The sequence below is a fragment of the Chiloscyllium plagiosum genome, chromosome 33, assembly GCF_004010195.1.
Source record: "Chiloscyllium plagiosum isolate BGI_BamShark_2017 chromosome 33, ASM401019v2, whole genome shotgun sequence".
NCBI lineage: Eukaryota > Metazoa > Chordata > Chondrichthyes > Orectolobiformes > Hemiscylliidae > Chiloscyllium > Chiloscyllium plagiosum.
In genome coordinates this window covers 36617694-36640575 of record NC_057742.1, presented here as the reverse complement: position 1 = coordinate 36640575, position 22882 = coordinate 36617694, and the positions used below count along the sequence as shown (strand labels likewise).

The window sequence follows — 22882 nt, the reverse complement described above, 5'->3', positions numbered from 1 at the left end:
CCCATGATGTCGATGGGGAAAGTTTGGTGTTAGCAATGTTCTCAAGGTTATATTCACATATAGCATATGTAGTCTCAGAAAACAGACACAAACAGTACCACGAGTGACAAAGGTATATACAGTCAAAAACAGGATAGGCTGCTCAAACCAGTGGATACTGATAAAAATACAATTTATTAAATATACTGCTATTGCAAATAAGTTCATTTAGTAAAAACAATTATAGTACAGTTAAATCTTACTTCTGTTAAATCTTATTCCTACAGTATAAAAAGATGAGCTTTGAACTTTGTCAGACTACAATAAGTTGTATAGGTTCACTCAGGGAGCCAGATGAACTATTTGAAAACAGCACCACTGAGATACTCTCTCTAGCATTAAAGCCTAGACCATCCTCGTGCCTATGGATGGTTAGAGTGTACATTTGTTGCATTGTATACTACCTCTTTTCCATTAAGACTGTATCCTGCCCTACACCTTAGAAACTTGAGGCATGATTTGCAGAGAGAGGGATTCCTTAGTTTAAGATGCTTTCACTAAGCTGGTGAGTGCTGAACAATTGATCTGGTCCTGGGTCTTCACAGAAATCAGGTAGCATGCAAAAAGGTCACTGAACACTCCCTTTCCCTCTCCACTGGGTCACCACTGCAGGAGACATCCTGGATGCAATGCTCAAAGCCTTCTGCTAAGAAGGGGATCTCTTCAGGGAGCAGTGAGCTCAAATCCTTTTTAAACAGAAAAATCACTTCATGACAACAGTCCTCTGACTGTGAGACCACCGTGGTCTACAGACATAGGGGCTCAATGAGGAAAGGAACCCAGATCAGTCAGACAGAGAATGGTTGTTCAGTGACTGGCTTGTATGCCTTGGGTATAGAAGACTTTGAAATGAGCTGATCAAGGCATCTAAATATTGAAAGGATTTGATAGGGTAGATGAGGGGAAACCATTTTTGGTGAGCAAAATCAGGAACAGGCAGGCACAATGTTAACATTAGACCTAAGTTACCTCAGAGTGAAAGCAGGAAGCAATCTTTTCCACGTTTGGAAAAAGTCAACAAATGTTTGAATATGAGAAAAGGTGAGTAAATGAGATTGAGGTATAGATCAGCCATGAGGCAGATTGGGATTAAGGGCTTGAATAATCTATTCCTGATCCCATGTGACATAGAGGCTGCAGACATGTTTCAGAATGCAAGAAAATGTTGGAAGCAGCAAGTAGTGGTGACTTAAAAGGTATCTGAAAGGAATGTCAGTCAGGTTTATATTTCAGAGAAAATGTTTAGCAGATGAACATAATGGCCAATGATTTCACCTCCAACAACAAACAGCAATTATTACCATGGTGACTATAATCATTGGTGACTATAAGGATTGCTGCATATAAACAGATGTAAAGGTTATGATTATGGACCAAGAGAACAAAAGTCAACTCAGCAGTGTGAACCAAAGTGACAACTTGTTGTTTGAGACACTGATCAAGTCAGATGAATTCAAAGATGCTTGACCCACAAGGTTAGGAATCTTCATTCTCCTTTCTCCAAAGATTTGCGATACTTGCATTGGATCCAAACCCGGTACATGGTCAGCTGCTTGCCACGGTTAACCTGCAGGCGTCGATCCACGACGTTCTGGACTTTCTTCAAGTTGGCAGAGGTGAAGAGCTCATCCAGTTCATCTGGAGAGAGAAGGCAGTAGCACAGGTTAAGGGAGCTAAAGCTTTGCTACCTCTGTACTGTTTTAATCAGGTACCAGTCACTAACCCATTCTTAGCAATTTTATGAACAATTTAAAACCAGAATTCTGTTTCCAACACACGTTGGCTGCTTGGAGATCCCAATTCTGTCACGGCCATCAATAGTGGTGAACATCAATGTTGGAACATCATAATTAGGACTGGAAAATCAAGCTATTCAATGCACCAATGGCTACACTAGAACAACAGGCCAGCTGTTTGCAATACTTATTCCAATATAGCAACACTGACAATAGTAGGAAGCGATCAGGTCAATAAAACAGCACCTCAGCACAAAATGTCACAGGAGCTGTGAATCAAATCACTTTCGATTCTAAATTGGCAATCCCCTCAACTCTCACATTCTCAAATTTGATTAAACAGCAAAGTGCCCGATTACCTTGTGTGAAGAAATAAACCCTTGTCCCATCTCCTCGAACGTAGAAATTTTCAGATAGGCAGCGACCTACAAAGACAACAACATGTACTTAAAGGTAATAAAACATCCCAAGGGGTTCCACAGAAAATTAAAGAAAAATAGGACACTGAGCCACGTAAGGTGGTGTTAAGAAAAAAAAAGGGTGACAAAGGTTTGGTCAGCGAAGTCAGTTCAGACCTGGGGCAACTGAAGGTGCAGCCACCAAAATCGGGAATGCAGATGAGACCAGAATTTGAGGAGCACAAATATCTCAGAGAATTGCAGGGCACAGGAGATTACAGAGATAGGGAGGGGCAATACAGTAAACAGATCTGAAAACATAAGAATTTTAAAATTCAAATGTTGCTCGACCAGGAGCTAACATCGATTAATGAGCACAGGGGGTATTGGACGGCCTCAAGTTTACAGAGGATAGGACATGGGACATCAGCCAAGAGTGTGTTGGAATAGTCTAGAGGTAACAAAGATACGGATGAGGGTTTCAACAGCTGAGAAGCTGACGTACAGTGGTCTTATTAATGGCGTGAAGGAGAAATTGGCAACTCCCTCAGGATCAAATGTGACACCAGGGTTGTGAAGAGACTGATTTAATCAAAGATTGCTGCCAGGGAGAAGGATAGAGGCAATAGATGTGGAACACAATTTGAGTGAGGTCAGAAAATGAAGGTTTCAGTTGTCCCAATATTAAAATAGAGTCTATTTTACTAACCCAGTACTGTAAGTCATGTAGCAGATTGATAATTTAACAACTGTGGAGGAGCTGGGAGTATTTGCATTTGCAGAGACATTCTGTTTTCTTCAAAAAGTACACATCTGTCAGCAGTCAGTTCATGTGACACTTAATAAATTCCTACTTTGGAAATAGAACCCGTCTGACTTACACACAGATCCCAACCTCACACCTTTAATACATTTGTGGGCGGCACGGTCGCACAGTGGTTAGCACTGCTGCCTCACAGCGCCAGAGACCCGGGTTCAATTCCCGACTCAGGCGACTGACTGTGTGGAGTTTGCACGTTCTCCCCGTGTCTGCGTGGGTTTCCTCCGGGTGCTCCGGTTTCCTCCCACAGTCCAAAAATGTGCGGGTCAGGTGAATTGGCCAGGCTAAATTGCCCGTAGTGTTAGGTTAAAGGGGTAAATGTAGGGGTATGGGTGGGTTGCGCTTCGGCGGGTCGGTGTGGACTTGTTGGGCCGAAGGGCCTGTTTCCACACTGTAAGTAATCTAATCTAATCATTGTCTGAGCTGAGATGTCACTGATTTTTATAAGACCTTAAGTTATCTCGGGACTGTGACTTGAAAGAAGTTCTGGGATTTACATATTAATCACTCTAAACCGGTGTTCCCATTAAACCGGTGTTCCCATTCTAAATGATTAAAAACTTAACAGCAATCGAGATTTGTTCAATACTTCACATCAGTTGTATGACATGTTGATCTTTTACTATAAATTCTGTGTCCTATGATCCTGTCCCACTAACTACTGACGAAGGAGCAGTGCTCCGAAAGCTAGTGCTTCCAAATAAACTGATTGGACTATATCCCGGTGTGGTGTGATTTTTAACTTTGAGCTGAGAGAAGTGATGGTGAGGTAGAGCTGGGTGCCATCAGTGTTTGTCTGGTGGGTGAAAAGCATCTTTCCTGCATCACAGTGACCAATTCTGAAGTGGGTTAGGTAGTGGTACATGTGTGTCTCGTGGAGACTGTTACTGTAGGTCATTGATATTTCACTAAACCATGCAATAAATGTTTTCATCACCATCACCATTAGTGTGAGAGTGGGGAACTCATTGAAATGAGCAGGTGGCAGGAATGGGATATCTTTTTCCTCACTATGTTGAGCATTCACTGTCCAGGTATTACAAAGCTTAGATACAACATTGAAGTTGCCCACTCTGTGTTCTTGGACTAAAGATTTGAAAGTTCACTTTTACTTTCCTACATTATTTCTCCAGATTGATATATTCATCTAGTCTGGTGGTTAGTTTTGCCCTCCTTAACTCATAGCTGCTTCAAGTGGCAGATTTTGTAATGACTAAGTGCATTTGTAGTCAATTTGTAGAAATAACTTGCATACAAATACCATCTTAAGAGAGTAAACTATCACAAGAATCTTCACATCATTGTAATCACACAAATTAATGTAGAAAGTTTCCAGTAATCTGTTCATGCCTGGCAAAATTATCCAGCATAACCCCATTTACCAGCTCCCAGTCTGGAACCCTGTAGCTCATGATACAAAGTTCATATGCATATTTGTTTTCTAAATGTGAAAAGGTTTCTGCCTGTACCATCCTTTCAGGCTGTGAGCTCCAGACTATCACCAACCTCTAGGTGAAAAATTACTCAGCTCCTCTTGAATCTTTGTGCCAATTAGTTCACAATCTGTGCCCCCTGGTTGTTGACCTCTCTGCTGATGGAAATACACTTTTATATCTGATCTAACGTAGCCCCTCAATTTTAAATGGTATAATTAAATCTTCCCTTCAGCCTCCCATGTTCAGCAAACCACAGATTAAGCAGACTTCCGGCTGAGCTACAATTCCTGGCAAAATCCTAATAAACCTTCTCACTAACTGCTCCTGTCATTTTCTCAAAGAAGATCCAATCAGGTTGGTCAGACATAAACCCTCAGAAGAAAACCATATATGTCTGTGCCTTTCTAAATGATGTACGTGTCCCTCAGATTTTACTTCTAATAAGGTTTTTGTGAAGATTTGTCGGTCGGGTTGTGGATGCGTTTGTTGGTTTGCTCACTGAGCTGGCGGGGTTTCATGCATACATTTCATCACGCTAGTTTTATGCCTTGTCTGTCACAGTCTCCTCATTGGTTCCCGCTGGAAACAACAACAGTTATTGGCTGGCTGATTGACTTCAAAAAATTGAGAGATGGCTGTTTGGTTCATGTGGATCATGACACTGTATTTGTGAAGTGTCACTTTGAACCTACATCAGTCTGGCTGGGGCCATGTCCTGGACAAATAACCATCCCGCAGGTTCATTGGAGGTAGCGACCTGCGGGAAATGTCGCAATCACACAAAATCCGCTTGGCCATGTATCTATCTCGACACAAACTGATGAGACCCAGGAGGCAATTTCAAATTTCCAATTTAAATCTGGTGCCCAGATGCAGGCTAGAGGGTTCAGTCTTTTTGACAGATGTTGACAATCCATGTATAGATGAATGCATTAGGTAGCCCATCACTCGTTATTAATGATATAATTAAAACTCAAACCTTCTAATAACAATAGACATAAACAAATGGAGATTGACAGATCACATCCATTAACATAACAGTGAGGAGGCTTAGTGAGTAGTCATGATTTGGAGATGCCGATGTTGGACTGGAGTGTACAAAGTTAAAAATCACACAACACCAGGTTATAGTCCAACAGGTTTAATTGGAAGCACACTAGTTTTCGGAGCGACGCTCTTTAATCAGGTGATAGTGGAGGGCTCAATCCTAACACAGAGTTTATAGCAAAAATTTACAGTGTGATGTAACTGACAATCAATTTTTCAATGTATAATTTCAGTTACATCACACTGTAAATTTTTGCTATAAACTCTGTTAGGATTGAGTCCTCCACTATCACCTGATGAAGGAGTGTTGCTCCAAAAGCTATTGTGCTTCCAATTAAACCTGTTGGACTATAACCTGGTGTTGTGTGATTTTTAACTAGATACAGTAGCCAATACTAAACCAATAATTATTCTATCAACTTATGACAGAACTACAATACGAGAGATTGTGATACAGTATTCTACAGATGGGTTGTTTTGCATCCTGTATAACTCCCTTCTCCCATCAATGGGTATTCTTCACACAAAGCATGGTATTACGAATATCCAACCTGGATGCTTCAGACAACAAACAATGGTAAGGCTTATATAAATGGTACGGCCTCGGGTAGTGTTTTGGAACAGAGGGACCTAGGGGTTCAGGTACACAATTCTTTGAAGTTTGCTTCATATACAGATAGGGAGGTTAAAAAGGTGTTTATCACGTTTGCCTTCATTGCTCAGTCCTTTGAGTAAAGGAGTTGGGAAGTCATGTTGAGGTTGTACAGGACATTGGTAAGGCCCCTTCTGGAATACGGTGTCCAGTTCTGGTTGCCCTGTTATAGGTAGGATATTATTAAGCTGGAGAGGGTTCAGGAGAGATTTACCAGGATATTGCTAAGTATGAAAGGTTTGAGTTATATAGAATGCCTGGATAGGTTGGGGCATTTTTCATTGGACCGTAGGAGGTTGAGAGGCACACTTACAGAAGTTTATAAAATAATGTGGGGAATTGATAGAGCTAATGGTAGTTGTCTGTTCCCCAGGATAGGGAATTTCAAGACTAGGGGACACATTTTTAAGGTGAGAGGACAGAGATTTAAAAAAAATCACGAAGGGCAATTTTTTTACACAGAGGGTGGTTTACATGTGGAATGAACTTCCAGAGGTGGATGTGGGTGCATTTACAATGTTTAAGCAACTTGTTTAGGCAAGTACATGAATAAGGAATATTTGGAGGGATATGGGCCAAGTGCAGGCAGATGGGCCTGGTATAGTTTGGGATTACGTTCAGCATGGACCAGTTGGACTGTAGGGTCTGTGTTTATGCTGTATAACTCTAAGACTGTATGGGGCAAAAGTATTGAATATCACGCAATTGCTTGTTATGCTAAATGTAGAGTAAATTAAATAACTAGACAAGTAAGGGCTTTCATATGTTCCAGATGCAAGTTTACCTTTACTACAAAGACGGGCCTTGGTCAGCATGAGTGATATAGACATGCTGATCTTAGGAATCAGAAACGCCTGGAGACACTGGATTCTCAAAATCAGGAAGAAGGGCTTTCAAATGGTCTGACTAGGAAATTAAACTCCTTTGAGAGTTTTATGGAGAGTTCTTCTATGAATAAAAGGATCTCCAGTATCCTCGCTAGCAAGACATCCAAACAGATTTCTGATAAAAAGGAGAACTTTACCAAAGACCAAGCCATATTCCTGCCCTTTATGTACCTCTATAGAGTATGGTTGAGGAAACTTTAGAAGAGGATATATTACATCAAAGTGAGGTCCGAAAAGCTTGATAGGGTTAACCAACCACCTGCTTGGAACCCTAAACATTGGGATGTAGATAATCAATTGATACAGACAGAAGAATTATTAGTAAGATGGACCCAGAGGCGAGAGGGCTGGGGTTAGGGCTCACTGAATGTATCACTGACTTCTTGATTAAAGGTGATATAATATCAGCCAATGGTAAGAATGTAGAAAAGTAGAAGACTGGGCATACAAAGGACGGAAGGATGGAAGGAATAGTGGAGCAAGGAAACAATTTGCAGTAAAGAATTCTCAGTTCAAACAGACTGAATTACCTTGGAAAAATAATAGAAGACAACTTGCTCATGAAATTATGAGGGCTCCTGCTATTAGTCACTGTCCTCTATCAAAAGAGGAACCAAAAAAGATATTTAATGATAAAACATTGACTCCTAATAACAAAGCCAATCTTAATAAATTTAAGTCATACACTGGCCAGATGAGACCTATTGAAGGAGGTGAAGCAAGCATCGCTATTGAGGAGATTGGTGCAAAAAGTTCTCCTGGCCCTTATTGTACGAAGCTTGAGGACATCAAAAATAAACACTATGGTGGTGCACCCCATCTCCCCAGACTCTTTTTCTCTCTGGCTCAGATTAGATATGATACCTGATTCCTTTCAAAAAAAACTTAGAACAGGTTTTATCCCTAAGGCTAAAGATAATGAATGCCTCAATGAGATTGACAGCTGGAGACAAATAACAATTAAACCTATTTTACCCCGTCTTTTTACAAAGGTTATGGCTCAGAGGCTTAAGTGAGGCGGCAGACATAAATTTTAGATTAAAAAGGGTTCGTAGCAGTTACCTCTGTTGTAATAAGAATACTCAGGAATGGACAGGATTGGCCGCCCAATGTTCCAGGATACAAATGCTATAGGAAGGTTAGAAAGGGGGGCAAGAGAGGAGGGGGAGTGGCGTTTTTGATAAGGGATAGCATTACTGCTGTACTTAGGGAGGATATTTCTGGGAATACATCCAGGAAAGTTATTTGGGTGGAGCTGAGAAATAAGAAAGGGATGATCACCTTATTGGGATTGTATTATAGACCCTCTAATAACAGCAGGAAATTGAGAAACAAATTAAGGAGATTTCAGTTATCTGTAAGAATAATAAGGTGGTTATGGTAGGGGATTTTAACTTTCCAAACATCGACTGGGACTGTCATAGCATTAAGTGTTTAGATGGAAAGGAATTTGTTAAGTATGTACAAGAACATTTTCTGATTCAGTATGTGGATGTTCCTATTAGAGAAGGTGTAAAACCTGACCTACTCTTGGGAAATAAGGCAGGGCAGGTGACTGAGGTGTCAGTGGGGGGGCACTTTGGGGCCAGTGACCACAATTCTATTCGTTTTAAAATAGTGATAGAAAAGGATAGACTGATCTAAAAGCTGAAGTTCTAAATTTGAGGAAGGCTAATCTTGATGGTATTAGGCAAGAACTTTCAAAAGCTGATTGGAGGCAGATGTTCGCAGGTAAACAGATGGCTGGAAAATGAGAAGCCTTCAAAAATGATTTAATGAGAGTCCAGAGATAATATTTTTCTGTTAGGGTGAAAGGAAAGGCTGGTAGGCTTAGGGAATGCTGGATGACCATAGAAATTGAGGGTTTGGTTAAGAAAAAGAAGGAAGCATATGTCAGGTATAGACAGAATAGATCGAGTGAATCCTTAGAAGAGTATAAAGGCATTAGGAGGATACTTAAGAGGGAAATTAGAAGGGCATAAAGGGGACATGAGATAGCTTTGGCTAAGGAGATAGCAGGGTTAAGGAGAATCCAAAGGGATTTTATAAATACTTTAAGGGCAAAAAAGTAACTGGGGAGAGAATAGGGCTCCTTAAAGATAAGAGAAAATGAGGTCTGCAGATGCTGGAGATCAGAGATGGAAATGTGTTGCTGGAGAAGCGCAGCAGGTCAGGCAGCATCTAGGGAACAGGAGAATCGACGTTTCGGGCATTAGCCCTTCTTCAGGAATTCAGCCCTTATTCCTGAAGAAGGGCTAATGCCCGAAACGTCGATTCTCCTGTTCCCTAGATGCTGCCTGACCTGCTGCGCTTCTCCAGCAACACATTTCCATCTCCTTAAAGATAAGCAAGGCAGCCAGTGTGTGGAGCCATAGGAAATAGCGGAGATACTAAACGAGTAATTTGCAACAGTGCTTACTGTAGAGAAGGACATGGAAGATATAAAATGCGGGGAAATAGATGGTGACATCTCGAAAAATGTCCACATTATGAAGTGGTGGTGCTGAATGTCTTGAAACGCATAAAAGTGGACCAGGACCTGGTCAGGTTTATCCTAGAACTCTGTGGGAAGCTAGAGAAGTGATTGCTGGGCCCCTTGCTTGGATAATTTGATCATCAACAGTCACAGGTGAGGTGCTGGAAGACTGGAGATTGGCTAACGTGGTGCCACTATTTAAGAAATGTGGTAAAGCCAGGGAACTATAGACTGAGAAGCCTTACATCAGTGGTGGGCAAGATGTTGGTGGGAATCCCGAGGGACAGGATTTACATGTATTTGGAAAGGCAAGGATAGTCAGCATGGCTTTGTGCATGGGAAATCATGTCTCACAAACTTGATTGAATTTCTCGAACAAGTAACGAAGAGGATTGATGAGGGCACTGCGGTAGATTTGATCTATATGGACTTCAGTAAGGAGTGTGACAAGGTTCCTCATGGAAGGCTGCTTAGCAAGGTTAGATCACATGGAAAACTGTAAAGCTAGCCATTTGGATACAAAACTGGCTCAAAGGTAGAAGACAGAGGGTGGTGGTAGAGGGATGCTTTTCAGATTGGAGGCCTGTGGCCCGTGGTGTGCCACAAGGATCGGTGCTGGGTCCACTGCTTTTCATCATTTATATAAAATGATTTGGATGCGAACATAGGAGGTATAGTTAGTAAGTTTGCAGATTACATCAAAATTGGAGGTGTAGTGGACAGCGAAGAAGGTTATTTCAGAGTACAACGGGATCTTCATTAGATGGGCCACTAGGCTGAGGAGCGGCACATGGAATTTAATTTAGATAAATGCGAGATGCTGCATTTTGGAAAAGCACATCACAGAAAGACTCATACCTGCTTGATGGTAATGTCCTGGGGTGTGTTGTTGAACAAAGAGACCTTGGAGTAAAGGTTCATAGTTCCTTGAAAGTAGAGTCGCAGGTAGATAGGATAGCGAAGGCGGCGTTTGGTATGCTTTCCCTTATTGGTCACAGCATTGAGTATAGGAGTTAGGAGGTCATGTTGCGGCTGTACAGGACATTGGTTAGGCCACCTTTGCAATTCTGATCTCCTTCTTATCGGATGGACGTTGTGAAATTTGAAAGGGTTCATAAAAAGGTTTACAAGGATGTTGCCGGGGTTGGAGGATTTGAGTTATAGGGAGACGTTGAATCGGCTGGGACTGTTTTCTTTGGAGCGGAGGCTGAGGGGTGACCTTATAGAGTTTTATAAAATCATGAGGGGCATGGATATGATAAATAGACAAAGTCTTTTCCCTGGCTGGGATGTCCAGAACTAGAGGGTATAGATTTAGGTTGAAAGGGGAGAGATATAAAAGGGACCTAAGGGGCAACCTTTTCCACAGAAGGTGTTGCGTGCATGGAATGAGCTGCCAGAGGAAGTGGAGGAGGCTAGTACAATTACAACATTTAAAAGGCATCTGGATAGATATATGAATAGGAAGGGTTGAGGGGGATATGGTCCAAGTGCTGGCAAATGGGATTAGATTGGGTTAGGATATCTGATCAGCATGGAGAAATTGGGCTGAAGGGTCTGTTTCTGTGCTGTATATCTCTAGGACTCTATCATAGAAGGTGCTGAAAGGAACAAGACAGACCTCTCTGTTGACTTTGTTGATCTGGTTAAAGTCTTTGACTCAGTGGGACATAAATTATTATTCAAAGGCTTTGTGTTCCTAAGTCTTTTATACAGTTAATTGGAGATTTATACACCACCAACACCACAGTAATCGAAGGTAATCATTGTAAAACCAATCAGATTAAGACTGAGAAAGGTGATTCTCCTTCTTCAGTCTGGTTTAATATTGTGTTAGATTTATGGTACGCACCTTGACAGGTACATTGAGGAGTTCTTATGCCATTTAATGGAAAAAAAGTTCAGTTGCTCCACTTTGGCCTTGGCGGATGATTTTGCGCTTGTTTCGATTCATATCTTGGGATGGTTAAAAAATCTCAAGATTGTGCAGCAATTCTGTGATTGAACACGTCTGATTATTGACATCAAGATGACAAATGGATTCATTTTCATATAAGGGGCAGACCTTTCTACGTAATCATTAGAAGAACTGGTCAATCAGTGGGAGCAACGTCAAATACATCCCCCTGGGGATACAGAAAAATATCTCGAAACCTATGTTGATCCATGGACAGGTACTGAGGAAGCTGAGTGGGAGGAGAAATTAAAGACCTGGATTGCAAATCTCTATTCGACTGCGAACAAAAAAATACTGTAAATGACCACGGGTCGGGCAGCATCCGTGGAAAGAGAGCAAGCTAATGTTTCGAATCTAGATGAAGAGCTCTGATAAGTCATCTAGACTCGAAACATTAGTTTGTTTTCATTGTGATTTATACCAATTTTTTTTTCAGTACAGATTCCAGCATCTGCAGTAATTTGTTCCTCTATTTGACCAATATCTACCCTTTGCAAGGTATTGAAATTTTTAAAACTTATATTGTCCCGAGGATGTATTACTATTTGATTTTAACCAAAATGTCATAAAGCGCCCTTCAAAAATTTGACCAGATTATTTGCAATTTTAGTAAAGAGACCCTACACCTTCCCCATTACAGATTGATTATATTATTTATGCAAAGAATAGGGATGGAGGTCTGGGTATTCTACCAATAAGATTAGAAGGTCTCTAATTCATGGACTGGATGAACTGCCAAGATCAAGTCATCCAAATTAATTAATTGTCTCCCATTGTGATGTAACCTCTATATGACAACAGCAACTCTGTCTCAAGGTGGAACATTTTATAAAAGTGTGTCAATGTGAGGCACCATGAGAAACTCCTGTCACACAATTCAGGCAACTGTCCATTTGATAAGACATTCAAATTAAAAGACGTAACTTGCTTACTACCTTATTATACAGTATGTTGAGAAATATAGGTGGATGTCTTACGTAGATCCACACCTGAGGATAAAGGAGGAGTTTTCTGGAAACTCAATCTGATCTTTAAGGAAGAGTTATTAATAGCGGTAATAGATTTGAAATTGAAGACAAATTATTAGAAAAGGCCAGGATTGAAAAAACATTGAAGTATAAATATCTCAACCAGGAAATAACTGAATTAACAATAGGCTTATAGTTCGTCCATTTTGATTTTGTAATGGGTGCCAGAGGTCAATGGCTAGAATTAAATAACAGCCTTATGCATCGTTTGGGTACTCAGAAGATATAAATCTTTCATCCGAGACAATTGAGATTAACTACTTACATAACGCCGGAACTTCTGCAGATTTTTAATGGTAACTTATTGACTTTTATCTGCTCAGTGAACACTCGGATGTCACTCTAGTTTGTGGAGATTAATATTACTATTTAGATTAGATTAGATTCCCTACAGTGTGGAAACAGGCCCTTCGGCCCAACAAGTCCACACCGACCCTCCAAAGAGTAACCCACCCAGACCAATTTCCCTCTGACTAACACACCTAACCTATGGGCAATTTAGCATGGCCAATTCACCTGAACTGAACATCTTTGGACTGTGGGAGGAAACTGGAGCACCTGGAGGAAACGCACGCAGACATGGGGAGAATGTGCAAACTCCACATAGACAGTCATGCGAGGCTGGAATTGAACCTGGGACCCAGCTGCTGTGAGGCAGTAGTGCTAACCACTGAGCCACCGTGCCGCCCAAAGCTTTTCAATTTTTGGTTTATACTAATTTTAGATATTGTGTCTAATTTTAGTTGGCATATTTTAAAAATCTTTTATTAATCTCATTGAATAAAGTTTGTTTTATTAAGTACAGCAATGGTGTTCGGTAATGAACTATTTAGAATTAAATTTTGGGTTTTAATAAATATCAAATTATGTTCATGTCTTCGGACTAGTAATCTAACCTGATCGGTGCTGCCTGTTTTACATTCACCCTGTTTTAATGAACCCCATGCTTGGTGAACTGGCTCTGGCCTTGTATTGTCCCTAGACAATACTCTTTAAGATCAATAACTGTGGTATGGCTTTATTGAGATTTCAAACGTTAATAAGGAACAGAAATACTCTGTATAGGAGCTCCTATGTTTGAGTGTATTAACATAGCTACAGTGAATGACACAGCATAAATCAAGAGAAACCAGAGGCTTACAAGAAAGGTATGGCAGTGATTACAAGATGTGGCTGCTGCTTCGGCTAAAATTTATTGCCTCTTGAACTGCTGCAGTCCATGTAGTGCAAGTACATCCACAATCCTTGCATTATAGGAGTTTCAGAATTTTGACCCAGGGACAGTGAAGGAATAACAGTATGGTCCCAAGTCAGGTTGGTTGGAAGGATTTACTCTTCATATTGATTGGACCGTCAAATTTGCAAAGGGGGGCTGGAGGTGGTGTTTGCAGAGTGCATTCAGGACAATTTCTTAGAACAATACATTCTGAAACCAACCAGGGAGCAGGCTGTTTTACACCTGGCATTGTGCACTCAGACAGGAACAATGATCCTCTCCAAGGCTAGAGTGATCTCTATATGATACTAACATATCAGTTTGGAGCATGAGTAGGTCATTCAAACCTTCAGGTCTATTCCACTATTCAATAATATCATGACTAAGCTGATTATTCCACATTACTGCTTACCCTGATAATCTTTCAACCACTATCAAGAATCTATGAAGAAATCTATCAAGAATCTGTCCTATCATTCAAGTTTTTTTAGATAAATTGTAAAAGGTTCAGCACTGTTCCCTGTGGCATCTCACTTGCTACTGCTTGACAACAAGAAAAAGAACACCTGTTTGTGGGCGGCACGGTGGCACAGTGGTTAGCACTGCTGCCTCACAGCGCCAGAGACCCGGGTTCAATTCCTGCCTCAGGCGACTGACTGTGTGGAGTTTGCACAGTCTCCCCATGTCTGTGTGGGTTTCCTCCGGGTGCTCCGGTTTCCTCCCACAATCCAAAAATGTGCAGGTTAGGTGACTTGGCCATGCTAAATTGCCCGTAGTGTTAGGTGAAGGGGTAAATGTAGGAGAATGGGTCTGGGTGGGTTAAGTTTCGGTGGGTCGGTGTGGACTTGTTGGGCCGAAGGGCCTTTTTCCACACTGTAAGTAGTCTAATCTAATCTAATCATACTCCAATTTTTTTTATACTATTTTTTTTTCTATCCGTGCCAACTTGTTACTCCATGGAATCTTGATTTTCTGCAACAGCCTTTGATGTGGCACCTTCTAAAAATGTCTTCTAAATACATTGGTTCTCCTTTATCCTCAACACAAGTTACTTCTTCAAAAACATGATTCCCCTTTTGCAAAGCCATGCTGACTTTGCTTGTTTACCATTTATCTTTCTAAGCGACCTGCAACAATATATTTAATAATGGCTTCTAACATTTTCCTTATGACACATGTTAAGCTAACTGGCCTGCAGGTTCATTCTTTGTTTCCCTCCTTTTTTGAATAAAGGAGTTACTGATTCTGAGGCTAGGATCGTGAATCTAAATAAAGGACACTATGACGGTATGAGGCATGAGCTGGGTGTACGATATTGGGGATGAAAGGGGATAGGCAATGGCGAACATTGAAAGAGTGCATGGAAGAACTGCAAAAATTGTTCAGACCTGTCTAGCATAAAAACAAATCTGAAAAGGTGGCCTGAGTATGACTAACAAGGGAAATTAGGGATCCAAGGAATACAAATTGACCTAAAAGAACAGCAGACCTGAGGGTTAGGAGCAGTTTAGATTTCAGCAAAGGAGGTTTGATTAAGAGAGGGAAAATAAACTACAAAAATCAAGTTGCAGGGAATAGTTTATGATCAGTTTGTACGTGAAGAGAAAAAGATTAGTGAAACAAATATAGGTTTCTTCCACTCACTGCCTATCCACTGTGATTTCTTTTTGTAACATTTTCCAATCCGGAAGTTTTTGTTGCAAACGTTTCGTCCCCTGGCTAGGCGACATCATCAGTGCTTGCGAGCCTCCTGCGAAGCGCTTCTTTGATGTTTCCTCCGGTGTTTATAGTGGTCTGTCCCTGCCGCTTCCGGTTGTCAGTTTCAGCTGTCCGCTGTAGTGGTTGGTATATTGGGTCCAGGTCGATGTGTTTGTTGATGGAGTTTGTGGATGAATGCCATGTCTCTAGGAATTCCCTGGCTGTTCTCTGTCTGGCTTGTCCCTATCGATTGGGACAACACTACTATCATAGGGCAAGCCAGACAGAGAACAGCCAGGGAATTCCTAGAGGCGTGGCATTCATCCACAAACTCCATCAACAAACACATCGACCTGGACCCAATATACCAACCACTACAGCGGACAGCTGAAACTGACAACCGGAAGCGGCAGGGACAGACCACTATAAACACCGGAGGAAACATCAAAGAAGCGCTTCGCAGGAGGCTCCCAAGCACTGATGATGTCGCCTAGCCAGGGGACAAAACGTTTGCAACAAAAACTTCCAGTTCGGCGAACAGAACAACAACAACGAGCACCCGAGCTACAAATCTTCGCACAAACTTTGAATTTTCCAATCCATCATAACCAACTCACATTTTATACTATCATAGTTCCCTTTAAGATTCAGAACAAAAGTCTCAGAATCAATTCCCTCATTCTCTCTTTGATCATGTTATGGTCACACACCTTGAAGGGGTCTCTCACAATTATGTTACTGATTATTTCTTTCTCGTTACATGATACAAAGTCTAAGGTGCCCTGTTCTCTAGTTGGTTCCTAAACGTATTGGTCCTAAAAACACCCTAAGAATTCCTCCTCTGTAGTACTGTGACTAATTTGATTTGCCAAATCTATATGCAGATTTAAGATACCCATAATTACAGATGTTTCTTTACTGCATGCATCTCTGATTTCCTGTTTAATGCCATTCCCAAAATCGTCACTAAAGTTGTTGGTGTATATATCACGATCTACTAATGTTTTTTGGCCTTGGTGTTTCTCAATTCTACCCATACAGACTCTCAACTAACATTTTTCCTCAATATGGGTCAGTTTTTGGCCGATGTGTGCAGGAGGGTTTCCTGACACAGTATGTAGACAGGCCCACAAGGGGCTAGGCCACATTAGATTTGATACTGGGTAATGAACCTAGCCAGGTGTTAGGTTTGGAGGTAGGTGAATACTTTGGTGGTAGTGACTACAGTTCGGTTGTGTTTACTTTAGCAATGGAAAGGGATAGGTATATAACACAGGGCAAGAGTTATTGCTGGGGAAAGGCAATTATGATGCGATTGGGCAAGATTTAGGATGCATAGGATGGGGAAGGAAACTGCAGAAGATGGACACAATTAAAATGTGGAGCTTATTCAAGGAACAGCTACTGTATGTCCTTGATAACTATGTACCTGTCAGGCAGGGAAGAAGTGGTTGAGCGAGAGAGCTGTGGTTTACTAAAGAGGAAGGCGGCGGCTTATGTTAGGAGGCTCAGTTATGTGAAAGGAGAAAGTGAGGACTGCAGATGCTGGAGATCAGAGCTGAAAATGTGTTGCTGGAAAAGCGCAGCAAGTCAGGCAGCATTGCTGGAAAAGCTCCATCATCTCCCAGACCATCCATAACTTCATCTCCTATGCTGCCTGACCTGCTGCGCTTTTCCAGCAACACATTTTCAGCTCAGTTATGTGAAAGTTCAGTTAGGGTGTTAGCAAGGGAAGACCTAAAGAGAGAGCCAGGAGGGGACGTGAGAAGTCATTAGCAGACAGGATTAAGGAAAACCCAAAGGCTTTTTGTAGATATATCAGGAATAAAAGAATGACTAGAGAAAGATTAGAGACAATCAAGGATAGCAGTCGGACATTGTGCATGGAGTCAGAAGAGATAGAGGAAGCGCTAAATGAATATTTTTGTCAGTATTCACACTTGAAAAAGACAATGTTGTCAAGGAGAGTACTGAGATACAGGCTACTAGACTAGACAGGATTGAAGTTCAGAAGGAGGAGTGTTAACAATTCTGAAAAGTGTGAAAATAGACAAGTCCCCTGGACCAGATGGGATTTATCCTAAGATTCTCTGGGAAGCCAGGGAAGAGATTGACAAGTCTTTGACCTGGATCTTTATGTCATCATTGTCTACAGGAATACTGTCAGAAGACTGGAGGATAGCAAATGTTGTCCCCTTGTTCAAGTAGGGGAGTAGAGACAACGCTGGTAATTGCAGACAGTGAGCCTTACTTCGGTTGTAGGTAAGTGATGAAAAAGGTTATAAGAGATAGGATTTACAATCATCTAGAGAGGAATAAGTTGATTAGGGATAGTCAACAGGTTTTATGATGGGTAGTCCTGCCTCACAAACCCTACGGAGTTCAATGAGATGGTGACCAACCAGGTGGATGAGGCTAAAGCAGTTGATGTGGTGTATATAGATATCAGTAAGGCATTTGATAAGGTTCCTCCAGTAGGCTATTGCACAAAATATGGAGGCATTGGATTGAGGGTGATCAGAAATTGGCTAGTTGAAGGAAGACAGAGTGGTGGTTGATGGGAAATGTACATATTGGAGTTCAGTTACTAGTGGTATGCTGCAAGGATCGGTTTTGGGCTCACTACTGTTTGTCATTTTTATAAACGACCTGAATGAGGGTGCAGGACAGGATTGAGGTTCACAAGGAGGAGGTGTTAACAATTCTGGAAAGTGTGAAAATAGACAAGTCTCCTGGACCAGAAGGGATTTATCCTAAGATTCTCTGGGAAGCCAGGGAAGAGATTGACAAGTCTTTGGCCTGGATCTTTATGTCATCATAGTCTACAGAAATACTGTCAGAAGACTGGAGGATAGCAAATGTTGTCCCCTTGTTCAAGGGGAGTAGAGACAACGCTGGTAATTGCAGACAGTGAGCATTACTTCGGTTGTAGTTAAGTGATGAAAAAGGTTATAAGAGATAGGATTTACAATCATCTAGAGAGGAATAAGTTGATTAGGGATAGTCAACAGGTTTTATGATGGGTAGTCCTGCCTCACAAACCCTACGGAGTTCTATGAGATGGTGACCAACCAGGTGGATGAGGCTAAAGCAGTTGATGTGGTGTATATGGATATCAGTAAGGCATTTGATAAGGTTCCTCCAGTAGGCTATTGCACAAAATATGGAGGCATGGGATTGAGGGTGATCAGAAATTGGCTAGCTGAAGGAAGACAGAGGGTGGTGGTTGATGGGAAATGTTCATATTGGAGTTCAGTTACTCGTGGTATGCTGCAAGGATCGGTTTTGGGCCCACTACTGTTTGTCATTTTTATAAACGACCTGAATGAGGGTGCAGAAGGATGGGCTAGTAAATTTGCGAATGACACGAAGGTCAGTGGAGTTGTGGATAGTGCTGAAGGATGTTGTAGGTTACAGAGGGACATAGATAAAAAATGTCTATGCAGAGCTGGGCTGAGAGGTGGCAAATGGAGTTTAATGTAGAAAAGTGTGAAGTGATTCACTTTGGAAGGAACAACAGAAATAAAATATAAGCTAATGGCAAGATTCTTAGTCACATAGATGAGCAGAGAGATCTCGATGTCCACCCCTGAAAATTGTCACCCAGGTTGATAGGATTGTTAAAAAGGCATACTGTGTGTGTTAGCTTATATTGGTAGAGGGATTGGGTTTCGGAGCGACAAAGTCATGCTGCAGCTGTACAAAACTCTGGTGCGGCTGCACTTGGAATACTCCATACAGTTCTGGTCACCACATCATATGAAGGATGTGGAAGATTTGGAAAGGGCTCAGAGGAGATTTACTAGGACGTTGCCTGGTATGAAGGGAAGGTGTTATGAAAAGTTGATGGACTTGAGGTTATTTTCGTTAGAGAGAAGGTGGATGAGAGGTGAGTTAATTGAGACATATAAGGTAATCAGGGGGTTAGATAGGATGGACAGTGAGAGCCTTTTTCCTCACATGGTGATGGCTAGCACGAGGGAACAAGGCTTTAAATTGAAGGGTGATACATATAGGACAGATGTCAAAGGTATTTTCTTTACTCAGTTGTAGGGGCGGGAAATGCACTGCCTACAATAGTGGTAGACTCGCCAACTTTAAGGTATTTAAATGGTCATTGCATAGGCATATGGATGAAAATGGAATAGTGTAGGATAGATAGGCTTCAGATTGGTTCCACAGGCGGCGCAACATCGAGGGCCTGTACTGCGCTATGATGTTCTATGAATGTAACTCCATTGTCTTTTCCTTTCTGTCTGTCCTTCCTAAATACTGAATATCTCTGGATGCTCAGTTCCCATTCCTACTTACCAATGTCTCCAAAATCCTGAATATGTCATACCTATTTAAATCTATTTGTGAGATCAATTTAGCCACTGGGTTTTGAAAACTCCATGCATTCAGGCACAAAGCCTTAAGGGTTGTCGTTCTAGTATTCCTTGTCCTGTTCCCATTTTTTTCTTTTACTGTGGCCTTTTGTTTACTTCTGGCCTTTGAAGCCCCTGCCCATCACTTCTCTTATTCCCCTTTCTTTCTTTGTTCTTCTCTTTGATTCATTTTCCTCTGACTCCTTGCACTCCTGTCAATTCAGTTTAAATCCTGCCAACCACTCTAGCAAATACTCCCATAAGGCATCAGTCCCGATCCTGTCCAGGTATAACCTCACCGGTTTCTACTGGTCCCATTTCCCGTAGAATGGATCTCAATGCCACAGGGATTGGAAAAGCACCCCTCCACCATCTCTTTCGCCACATGTCCATTCTGATACATCCTGCTATTTCTACTCTGACTGGCATGTGGCACTGCTAGTAATTGGGATCACCTTTGAGGTCCTCCATTTCAGCTTGCTTCCTCACTCTCTACATTCTGCTTTCACGACATCAGTCTTTTTTTAAGACCTATGTTATTGGTATCAATGCGTACCACGACCAATGGCTGTTCACCCTCCCCTCCAGGATGTCCTGTAACCACTCAGACATCAGAGGCAACACACCATCCAAGAGTCTTGTCTAAAGCCACAAAAACACCTATTCATTCCCTTCACATAGGGAATTCCCTATGGATCTTCCAACTTGCACATTTATTTAGGGGCCAAATATGGTGCAATGTAGTTGTTGCTGTTTCCCCCGACAGGCTATTTCTCTTGACAGTATTCCACGTGGTTTATTTGTTTTGCGGGAGAACGGCCACATGGGATTCCTGCACTGCCTGCCTAGTCCTCTTATTGTGCCTGGGACTCACTCATTATCTTTCTGCTTGTGGCATCTTAGCCTGCGATTTGACCTCTCCATTCGTGTTACCCATGATTTGCTCAGCTTCACAGATCAGTCTACCCAGCCACTACTCCAGCTCCGAAACCTGGGCCTCCGGGAGCTGCACCGGTCCTGGTCCATACATAGAGTGGATGGGCACACCATGACTCTGAGGTCTCCTGCCATGACTCAGATATTCATATCATCTACAGCCATGGGGGGAGGTGCCGGAAAACTAAAAGGTGGCTAATGTTGTGCCTTTATTGGAGAAAAGCTGTAAGGAGAAGTCTGGGAACCAAAGACTGGTGAATCTGACATCAGCAGTGAGTAAATTGCTTGTTATCTAAAATTACAACAGAATTACAATGGGCTGAGTGGCAGCAGATGGAGTTTAATTTCAATAAATGCAAGGCATTGCATTTTGGTAAAACAAACAAGGGTAGGACTTATAAGTAAACTGTACGGTCCTGGGCAGTGTTGTCGAACAAAGAGACCTAGGGGTTCAGGTACATTGTTCTTTGAAAGTTGCATTGCAAGTAGACAAGGTGGTTAAGAGGCATTTAGCACAGCTGCCTTCATAGCTCAGAGTATAGGAATTCGAACGTCATGTTGCGGTTGTACAAGTTATTGGTGAGACTACTTTTGGAGTACTGCGTACAGTTCTGGTAGTCCTGTTATTGGAATGGTATTATTACATTGGAGATGGTTCAGAAAAGATTTACAAGTTCAGTTTACAAAACCTGGTCAGCAAGGACAAGTTGGGCTGATGAGTCTGTTTCTGTACTCTACAAATCTAAGTCCTTAAACATTTTAGAAGAGGCCTAATATTAAATAATATTAATTTCTCTTAGGCCTTTCTTTCCTGTCCCATGTTAGAACAAAATACAGACCTTAGAAACTGTATACCACAAAAAGACTTTACAAACTATAAAAGTTGTAAATATTTGCCTGATCTTATCTACTAAATACCAATAAAATTCATTAGAGTCCTTTCAAGAGGTACCTCACAGGCTGGATTAGATGCATTTGGATTTCCAAACAGTATTTTGTACAGTGTCACATGACACACATTGGGGGTAATATTAACATAGAGTGAGGATTGGCTAACAAACAGGACACACTTTGGATTGTAGGTCATTTTCCAGTTGGCAAAATGCAATGAGTGGAGTTCTACAGGAGTCAGTGCTCAGTCCTCAACTATTTACAATTTTATTAATGCCTTGGATGGAGGGACCAAGTGTATTGCAGCTACATACACCTGATTTGATGATACCATGATAGATATAGCGGCAAGTTTAAAGAAGATGCATTTGCATCTGCAAGAAGATATAGAGAGGTTAAGTGAATGGGCAAGAATTTGGCAGATGGAGTACAATGTGGAAAAATGTGTGATCTTATATACGCATCACAGCATATTAGCTTTCTGGTACAACGTAATTAGAAAAGTAAATGGAATGTGGCCTTTATTACAAGGGAAAGAGAGAATGAAAGTCAGGAAGTCTTGACAACTATAAACACACTGGTGAGACTGCACCTGGAGTACTATATAGTTATGGTCTACTTCAGAAGAAGTTCTGAAAATGTGTTGCTGGAAAAGCGCAGCAGGTCAGGCAGCATCCAGGGAACAGGAGAATCGACGTTTCGGGCATAAGGAAATTAGGACACTCAGTCAACCTCTCTTCATAAGAAAAGCCCTCCAGTCCAGCCTGCATCCTGATAAACCTCCTCTGAACCCGCTCCAAAGCATCCACATCTTTCTTATAATAGGCCACGCAGTATTCCAAGTGTGGTCTAACCAAAGTTTTATAGAGCTGCAACAAGATCTCACGACTCTTAAACTCAATCCCCCTGTTAATGAAAGCCAAAACACCATATGCTTTCTTTCCACTTGGGTGGCCATTTTTGGCCATTTTAAGGGATCTATGTACCTGCACACAAAGATCCCTCAGTTCCTCCACACTGCCAAGAATCCTATCCTTAATCCTGTACCCAGCTTTCAAATTTGACCTTCCAAAATGCATCACCTCGCAGTGTCCAGGTTGAACTCCATCTGCCACCTCTCAGCCCATCTCTGCATCCTGTCAATGTCCCGCTGCAGCCTACAACAGCCCTCTATACTGTCAACGACACCTCCAACCTTTATGTCATCTGCAAGCTTCAATCCCCTCATCCAAGTCATTAATAAAAATTACAAACAGTAGAGGCCCAAGGACAGAGCCCTGTGGAACACCACACACCAC

General features: G+C 41.7%; 1 protein-coding gene across 2 annotated transcripts in view; it reads right to left on the bottom strand.

Annotated features, from left to right (window-relative positions):
* Nucleotides 1-262: 262 nt before the first annotated feature.
* The window catches only part of mettl2a (methyltransferase 2A, methylcytidine), a 62690-nt gene continuing 40070 nt past the window's right edge, over nt 263-22882 (bottom strand). For both annotated transcript variants that reach the window (XM_043675312.1, XM_043675310.1), the window contains 2 exons: nt 2135-2200; nt 263-1677 (listed from right to left, as the gene is read on the bottom strand). In XM_043675312.1, the coding sequence (XP_043531247.1) occupies nt 1526-1677; nt 2135-2200 (218 nt within the window). In that variant the 3' untranslated portion in view covers nt 263-1525. The remainder of the gene's footprint in view (nt 1678-2134; nt 2201-22882) is intronic.